Source organism: Miscanthus floridulus, chromosome 18 (assembly GCF_019320115.1).
Source record: "Miscanthus floridulus cultivar M001 chromosome 18, ASM1932011v1, whole genome shotgun sequence".
Classification (NCBI taxonomy): Eukaryota; Viridiplantae; Streptophyta; class Magnoliopsida; order Poales; family Poaceae; genus Miscanthus; species Miscanthus floridulus.
Window position 1 is genome coordinate 40673680 of NC_089597.1, and position 9228 is coordinate 40682907.

The 9228-nt window shown below is 46.7% G+C and overlaps 1 protein-coding gene across 1 annotated transcript; it reads left to right on the forward strand.

Annotated features, from left to right (window-relative positions):
• Positions 1 to 6382: 6382 nt before the first annotated feature.
• On the forward strand, positions 6383 to 9228 carry LOC136519915 (uncharacterized). Its single transcript, XM_066513299.1, has 7 exons — positions 6383 to 6502; positions 6588 to 6801; positions 6891 to 7088; positions 7175 to 7348; positions 7422 to 7811; positions 7902 to 8111; positions 9035 to 9228. The coding sequence occupies exons 3-7, from the start codon at positions 6972 to 6974 to the stop codon at positions 9107 to 9109; spliced, it is 966 nt and encodes a 321-aa protein (XP_066369396.1). The 5' UTR covers positions 6383 to 6502; positions 6588 to 6801; positions 6891 to 6971; the 3' UTR covers positions 9110 to 9228.

Here is a 9228-nt window from a genome sequence, read left to right on the forward strand (position 1 = left end):
AGAGTACGTAGTGCTGTTGCCTGTTGGATGAAGCGACGTGTCAACGAGCCATGTGTGTTCTTATAGGCTGCAGCGACAGTGAGACACAGCATTAGTACTAGGACCCATGTCGAGTCATGCGTGCAGCAAATGGACAAACTGATTTGGGATTAATCAATGGTTGATGGCTGAGAATGTCATGGCGGGCAAGTAGTACAATTAGTATCGAGTAATTCAGACGCGCGCAAGAACAAGGAGACAGAATGGGCGGCAGCCGCTGCGGCATCCCTGGCCACACGCATAGTTGTACAAGCTTTGACTGCAAAAACCTTTTTTGAAGGATAATTCCTCAACAGTAATTTACTTAATACCTATTACATTGTATTAATATAATTTTATGAATAAATAAATAACTAAAACAAGTTATGCACCGTGTGAGGATTAGGTCGGAGTGTTGCGTCACTTGAGCGGCTGCGCCTGTGCGTGTTCCTGTAGACTATCTCCGACAACAATACCTAAAATACAACCTCATTCGACCTTTGGGTAGCACTACAGGCAAAGGGTTAAATACTCATTCGACGTCTTCTACAACAACAGAATCTAAAAGAGAATTATTTCTGAAAATGGGTTTCCAGGAGAGAGGATACGACTGTCTCCAACAAATAACTTATATGGACACTCAAACCCAAAATGGGTAGGAAGAGACTCAAAATTGGCCTCCAACAGAGTACCTATCACTACGGGAAACGGTGACAATGCCGAGTGCTTTCTGTTTGCCGAGTGCATTATATCGGGCACTCGGCAAACATAACATTTGCCGAGTGTGTACTCTAAGACACTCGGCATACTATTACACTCGGCATATCTATTATTTACCGAGTGTCAACACTCGGCCTCTAGGGGACACTCGGCAATAACCACCACGTGACCCGCCCGTGCGCCGTTCTACCGGCGGCGTGCCGGCCGTTAGTACTTCGCCGAGTGTCCGTTAGAGACACTCGGCGAAGTATTGAGTTGCCGAGTGTTTTATTCCGGCACTCGGCGAAGTATTGATTTGCCGAGTGTTTTATTCCGGCACTCGGCGAAGTGTATGGGTTTGCCGAGTGTTTATGGAGACACTCGGCGAATGAAAAACAATTTTTCCCTCCTCGGCCCTCCACAATTTTTCTACTCCCCACATACGACATTTTGTACTGCATGTTAAAAGTTGGTCTATTTCTTGGTCTGTTTGCTATATTTAGTGAATTAATTTCATTTTGAGTAATTTATTGATTTAAACGAAATTTGAACTGCAAGTGATTGAAATAATAGAATAAAATGAGTGGAAAAATCATATTCATGTCATTGAATCCGGATTGATGTCTCATACAGGAAATGAAAAGAAATTTCGAACATTTTGTTCAGGAAACACGACCACGAACGTGTGTTCGAATGATTTTAAAATTCTACCAAAACCAAACGAAGTCTGAAAATCACGAGATTTGTCAAGATGTCATGATATCATATGTGGAGGCTGTGGTAAAAAATTAAGAATGTTTCGCATAATTTGTGACGTATGATGCTTACAAACGGAAGCATCTTCGGAGAAAATTCGTAGAACTTAGAAGGATCCGATAAGATTTAGAGTCCAAGTGACATGTTAATTGGGTTTGAGTTCAAATTTTTTTGTATAGGCAATACACAACATAGATTAGTTCATGTCAAATTTTGACAAATTTTCGGATCCGTTTGATATTTTTTATTTATTAATTGCAATTATAGAATTTTAGTTGATATAAATTAATTTTGAGCTATAACTGCATGAAATAATGAAATAATATTAGTAGAAAAAACAAATATGCATTTTGAGTGAATTTGACAAGTTTTTTTTTCAAAATATATAGGAAAAAAGTTACTAAAAGAAGCTATTAAAGGTATACATAAAATATTAGCGTAGTTTGCCGAGTGTTTCTATATAACACTCGGTAAAGTATCTCTTTGCCGAGTGTCTTATAGAAAACACTCGGCAAAGTCTTGGTGCAGGCCCACTGCCGCGCGAGTAGACCCTTTGAAAAAATAAAAAAAATAAAAAGGAGCTATGCCGAGTGCCAGATCGCGGGCACTCGGCATACCCCCTAACAGTTAACCCGGCGCGACCCCGCACGCCCACACACACGCACACAACGCACACACGCCACAGACACACGCCGCGACCACGCGACCCCGTCCCGTCGGCGTGCCCGCCGCCTCCCCCCGCCGGCGTCCCCGCCCCCGCTCCATCCCCCGGCGGCGCCCTCCCGGTCCTCGGCGTCGCCCTCCCGGCCCCGGCGCGCCACGCCCGCGGCGGCTCCACCCGGCGGCGCCACCGCCCCCCCCCCCCCCCCCCCACACACACCGGCGGCGTGGCCGCGCCCCTCGGCGTCGCCCTCCGGGCCCCGGCGCGCCACGCCCGCGGCGGCTCCACCCGGCGGCGCCACCCCCCCCCCCCCCCCCCCCCCCCCACACCGACGGCGCCCGCGGCGGCGAGGCCACCGAGCGGAGCGGGAATCGGAACGGAATCGAGTCGAATTCGTCCTCACCTTCTCGTCGTTGCTGGTAAGGAAGCCCTAACGTTGCTTGCTCGGATTGAAATTATATTCCCTGTTCTACTAAGGCTTCTGCGGTTCCGCCCTTGAACTTAGCTCTGTACATGTGTGCTACTGGTATACACCGGATGCCCTTCTATTTCTATGAAATTTTCTTGAGCAACGAAATAATAGTACTCCTACTAGTGCTGTTCCAAGTAGCATGGTCTGCGGTTGCTCGTATCTAAAGCAGCTTGTAGCTGGCAGAATGGCCGTGACATGCCGTCTCTGTGCCGTAAATACCGCCGAGCAATGACGTGACCAACTCAGCAGCACAAATCATTGGCTGACCGATTGTAGAGCTGTCTGTGCTTGTTGTACTCCATACACCTGTACTAATAACTGTATGGGATCTAAAATGAGAAGCATTACTTGCTTTCGCAACCAAAGAGCGATATTAGCAAGTGATCGCACATGCCAGCCGCTAGAGACACTAGGAAGCTGGGCTCTGCAGCTAGTTAGATCCCATCACTTGCAACCATGAGTGTCGCCAAAGGTACCGACGAACCACTTCGCCTGTGTTTCGATGGAAGCCGATCACAAGCCATGTCTGGCCAGTGGCCATATCAACCATGAAAGGTTATGCTGCACCCACAAACTGAACTAGAATAACATCTTGTGATGTAGCCAACTTAAAAAACCGTGACCAAACAGCAAAGAGTAAATCTTACTCAATCCTTTCTCCAGCAGATACATACCAGAAACAACAAGAGAACTTGCTATCTTGCAACACCAGTTAAGCTTAAAGTTGCCACATTCATTTGGTTCTGCGGACTCATTTGGAAGTCAAAGGTCCAAGCCACTAACCACTAGATGCAGCATGTGACTTCTACAAGGACCTGACCACCCAAGGTTCAGAACCAAATATCAATCAAAATGGCTGGGAAAATACTTCATGTTAATATCTCCAGAAAAATAACATGTCACCCAGACTAAGCAGCAAAGCAGATAAGATAATAACTGATCAAACAGAAAGCAGGCAAGAACATAAAACTTATGGAGTGCTTGCATTGGTTTCATCCAAACAGAGTTTTAGGCCTTCAAGACCAAGCTCCAGTCATAACCTAGCTACTCCGAATACCAAGAGATGAAAATATGAGCAACTAGCTCAATATCAAGGACAAGTCACTCATAAGATTACCAGAAACATCCATAAAAAGAAGAGAACATCCCATCATCTAGCAAAAAGAAAGCTTGAATGCCGAACTTGGAGCAACTCAGCAGTAGAACATAACGTCCTTCACGTTGTCCTTGATCTTCGGAAGTTGACGCACCTCCACAGGCCCCTCCCGGGCTACTGTCTGCCCGCTGCTGCCAGGGGTTGACCCACCATCTGAGCTTTCACCTTCCACATAGTAGCGTGCACGGAATGCGGCAAGGTGGGCGTAGTAGGCTAGCGGGACTGGAAAGCAAAGAACACCCCATTAGTGATGACTGGTAGTAGGATGTCTATAGAGGTGATATGACTTTTTTTTAGAAATTAGAAAAGGATAAACCATGAATTATTTGCTTTCTTGTGAGCTATATGTGGTTGTCGGCCATCGTGCCGTTCTGTTGGTGTGGATGTGGTTGTCGGCCATCGTGCCGTTATATTTGATGCAGGTTTTGGAAACCTCCCCGTGCAGGGGAGGTGCTGCCAAAATTTTGACTTGACACTACTATATGTTCATTTTGTTGCAGGAGAGACTCACAAGGACCGTCCTTGACTCGTCACTTTGCCGGATAGCAAGGTGAGGCATCATACACCTCTCTTTTCATTTGATGTTCATATATCACGTAACCTAGTTAGGCGTCTCCCGTTCGAAAGAGATACGGTTGGAAATATGCAAATTTTTGCATATATATAACCGTATCTGTTTCGAATTGTCCACGTTTTTTGGACAGCCCGAGGATGTGTAGCGGGTTTAGTTTCCATGGTCTACTCCGATCCGAGATAGAGTTTCGGCAGCACCTCCCTGTTGTTCTCCGAATACACAATCTCCCTTCCGGGACGTGTATTTGGAGAACAGCGGGGAGGTGATGCCGAAATTCTATCTTAGATCGGAGTAGAGCATGGAAACTAAACCCACTACATATCCTCGGGTGGGATTAGGACCTATCTTTACCTAATAGACATTATAGGAACGTGTAGATGCAACGTGATTTTATATATTACTCGCTGATATGCTAGAGGATGGATGACCGTGAGTGGATGTACACGGGCCGCTCTAGTCAGAATTCGTTGACCAATGAATGGATCGACAAGACGGATGCTTTCTTGGAACGGGCGTTTGCAATTGTCAAAGGAGCTAGATCGACTTGGTGTCCATGTAGCAAATGTGGAAACATGCGTCGGCAAACCAAGCTAGACATGGGCAAACATCTTGTGAAGAATGGATTTACGTCAGACTACACCAGGTGGACCTACCATGGTGAAGCCGATCGTGGGAGAGATGAGGTCTTGAGACAACGCATCGAGGAATATGATGATGATGCCGGAGTGGGAGACATGTTAAATGACTACCATGAAGCACACTTCGATGAAGCAAGTAGGGAGGAGGAGCCAGACCGAAGCGTCTATGAATGTCGAGTTGAGACAGGTTGCCAATGGTTGTTCCTATAAGGTCAAGTCGTTTACCGGTTATGACGTCAATGGATATCGCTTTCACACAACAAGGCACGAGCAGAGTCGGCCCAATCGAAGAACCACAAATACCGGAGTTTTTACGCCAGGCTTTGATGGGGTCGAGTACTACGAAATAATTGAAGAAATATACGAACTAACTTTTCATGGTTGCAAACCTCTTAATCCAGTCATATTCAAATGTCATTGGTTTGATCCAGATGTCGTGAGACGCACCCCTAATCTTGGGCTAGTTGAAATTCGACAATCATCCGTCTTACCAGGAGACGACGTCTATATTGTGGCTCAACAGGCCACACAAGTTTATTATTTGTCATACCCGTGCCAAACCGACAACCGTCTTAAGGGTTGGGATGTTGTGTACAAGGTATCGCCACACGGTAAACTACCTGTACCAAACAATGAAGATTACAATATAGACCCCAACACATATGACGGAGAGTTCTTCCAAGAAGATGGGCTCGAAGGGAGTTTTGTGATAGATTTAACCGAAGCGATTGGAATGGAAGTAGACAATGAAGGGGTTGCTGATGAGGACGCTGGAGACGAGGTTCAGAATGAGAAGGACTTAGAACTACTTCAGCGATTACAATTAGGCAATGACAGTGATCACGACATTCCTCCTTCGGAGCACGGGCATGATTATATCGACATGCGTGATAGTGATGATGAGACTTATGATCCAGCTAATCCCGATCATGACGATTATTTCTAATACATGTATGAGTCATACTAATTTATTTATTATTTATCATATCTTTCTAAGTATGTTTTGTTTATCTGTGCTGATTGGTTTACTCTTTTTATTTGCAGGTAATTGAGCAATGGTGGGCGCTACGAGGAAGCTCGCGGTGATTTGCGAGAGAATCGCCGCTGTAGGGAGGGGTTCAGGTTCAGGTTCTGGGTTAGGGTCAGGTTCTGGGAGGCGTCGAGGTAGGCCTCGAGGCAGGGGTGAGGAGGAGGAGGAGCAGGACCAGGAGCAGGAGCAGAGACAGAGGCAGAGGCAGAGGCAGAGGGGTCGACGGAAGGGTAGGGCGAGGACCCCGTCGCCTGAACCTAACCCCCCGACGTCTGAGGAGGAGGAGGTACCTTCCGCACACGCCTCTGGTGAGGAGGAGGAGGAGGAGGAGCAGGAGCAGGAGCAGGAGCAGGAGCAGGAGCATGAGCAGGAGGGGGAGAGAGAGGGGGAGGAGGCAGGGGATGCCCAGTCCAAGATCTGGTTGCGAGGTCCCTCGTCCCTCCCGAGGCGTCCGATACCTGAGCATAAACGCCCGCTGATTAAACCGACAGGGACCAGGTAAGTAACTTTAAATATTCGCAATAATTTTGATATGTTGAAAATTATAAAAGAAACTAATAATTTATATTAATCACTTGTGCAGGAGTTGGATTAAGCTCAGTGGGGGTGATCACAACCGCAAGGTCAACGGCATCCTTGGCCTTTTGTGCAGGGAACACTTCCCTGGCTTGGTGGTGTACGCCGGACAGCGGGAGCCGGCCTACACGTGGGACCACTACGTCGCCGCCCCCGACGTCTCTGATCGTGATCGCAGGAGATTCACCAACATAGCGGAGCGGGTGAAGGGCGAGCTATGGGTAAGTATTCTTCGTACTACATTGCTCAATACATCACCTTCACTGGACATTCTTGAAATAATAACTTTATACATCGCCTCTATATGCAGGACTTCTACAGATGCCAGGAGGGATTCGAGGCCAAGGCGAAGTCCGTCTCTGAACAAGCCGCCAAGAAGCTCGTGAAGGACATGCACTACGAGGCGCGCGTCCAGGCCATCATCGAGTTCTACGCTCAATACAGAACCATGAAGGTTAAAAAAGAAGAGGCAAGGACAATGAACCTGACCAAGGACCAATTCATGAGTGTAAGCAAAGAACGTTGATACTTACTTTATTTGAGATTAATTACGCTTAATTTATTTTTTCATAAGTCACATGCTTGATGATGTAGGTGCCTCCGTGGTGGTGCCGAGCGCATATCCGGTGCTGGGAAAAGATGGTGGATGAGTGGTTGCAGCCCGGGTGGTTGGAGCACCACCTTGCTTGCCGGGAGCGGCGTTTGCAGATGCCAGGTGCATCACACCATCAAGGCAGCCTGAGCCTTGATGAATATAGGGAAAAATGGGTATGCAGCTCCATTTCTGTATTCTAACGCTCAATTCTGCATAATTTCTAATCATTTTGCATTTTTGCCGTAGTCGTCGTCACATGATGGCCAGTCTTGCTCCCAGCTCAAGGCATGGGTTCTGTCCAAAAAGGGCAAGGCGACGGCCGACATCGACTTCAACCCGGAGGACCCGCCTGAGGCGTACAGCCATCCAAGCATCCACAGCCGCGTCACCCAGTATACAACGATGGCAAGGGAGGTTCACGGGCCACAGTTCGATCCGAGCTCCCAGGATATTGATGGAGAAATCGTGATGAGGGTGGGAGGAGGCAAGAAGCATGGTCGGTATTGGATTGGCGACAGCGTAATTGACACGGCCTCTACTCCCACTCTCTCCCAGATCAGAGCAAGGAGCACGGACTCGAGCCCAGCGATACGCCCACGGCCGACCACTGCACAGTTCCAGATAGAGGCTCTCCAGGTTCTTTCTCTTCCATTCATCATTCGTTGGTTCTTACGTACTTTAGCTTTGCATTGCTTTGCATTGTAACATTGCGATGAAATATTTTAGGCCCAGGTGGAAGCAGAAAAGAAGCAACGGGAGGAGATGGAGGCAAGGGTGGAGCGGTTAGAGGCCGAGCGGCAGAGGATGGACGAAGAAAGTCGGTTGAGGATGGACCAAATGTTCCAATACATGCAGAATTTTGCATCGAGTATGGGTCAACCTTTGCCACCGCCACCGATGCTATTCCCTTCACCTCAGCCACCCACAACTACTCCTGTGAGTCACTTGACACCTTGATATCTCCCATAAAATATTTGACATACTTTTAGGAATGTGTTAAATAAGCTGTCCAAAGTGTCAGCAAGCTCCTTTACTGCTTTCAATGAAAAAAGTACTCAGGGATACATCGGTCTTGTTATGACTGCATTCTGGCTATCTGTCTTCTTTCCAAGATCTAATGGAGACCACACATTTGTTTATAGTCAATGAAAAGGCCTAGGTTCCGGAGGTTTGTGTTGATTGGTACTTTCAGTTGCGTGTAAGAGGCTCATTAACCACCTGACGACATATGCTTCCCAGTTTAATTCTTTGCATCATCCACGACCACTACTACACATAATAAGATTCAGTCATCACACAAGCAAGATAGAGCCAGTCAGCGTGCATGTTACTACAACTAGGAGATTATAAAACGGCCAATCATGTCACTATATTTTAACCTCCACGGTGCCTAGCTCCAAGTGTCAAACCCACCGTATATAGCTGAATACAGCAACACGTACCTAAGGAAGGTCGGTACTGAATCCATAATGCAGTTAAAATATGTTGGAATCATTGCCAGCAGTTTAATACTGTTCCCTATGAATGACGCGTGTCTGTATATGCATTCATGCACGCTTCTAAATATTATTCAGAGAGGCAGGCCGTGTAGCTCTGCAGCAACGAACCTGCAGAATTGGTTAAAGAAATCTTTGTAGCAGGATAAGGTAACGTGCCTCATTGACTGGATGCATGCACTTTTCATCCCTTCAACTCTTGACACGGTTTAAAGAAAAGAGAAACCTCCTCTACGGGAAACAGTGACAATGCCGAGTGCTTTAGATGCACACATTTCGATACTGAAATTCACTTTGTAATATGAAGTCTAACACTGTTAAAAAGGAAGCTAACACTGTTTCGAATACTTCTCTTTTGTGCAGAATCAATCGGCGGCATCAAATAATCAGTTTCAAGACCCGGATTTGTCGCAGAGGTTCCAAGGGCCTACGCAGTGATTGCATTTGTATTGTGTCTTAGTTGTGACTTGTGATGATGGTTTATTGTAAATTGAGATGATGGTTTATTGTGACATGTGATGATGGTTTATTGTGAATTATGATGATGGTTTATTGTG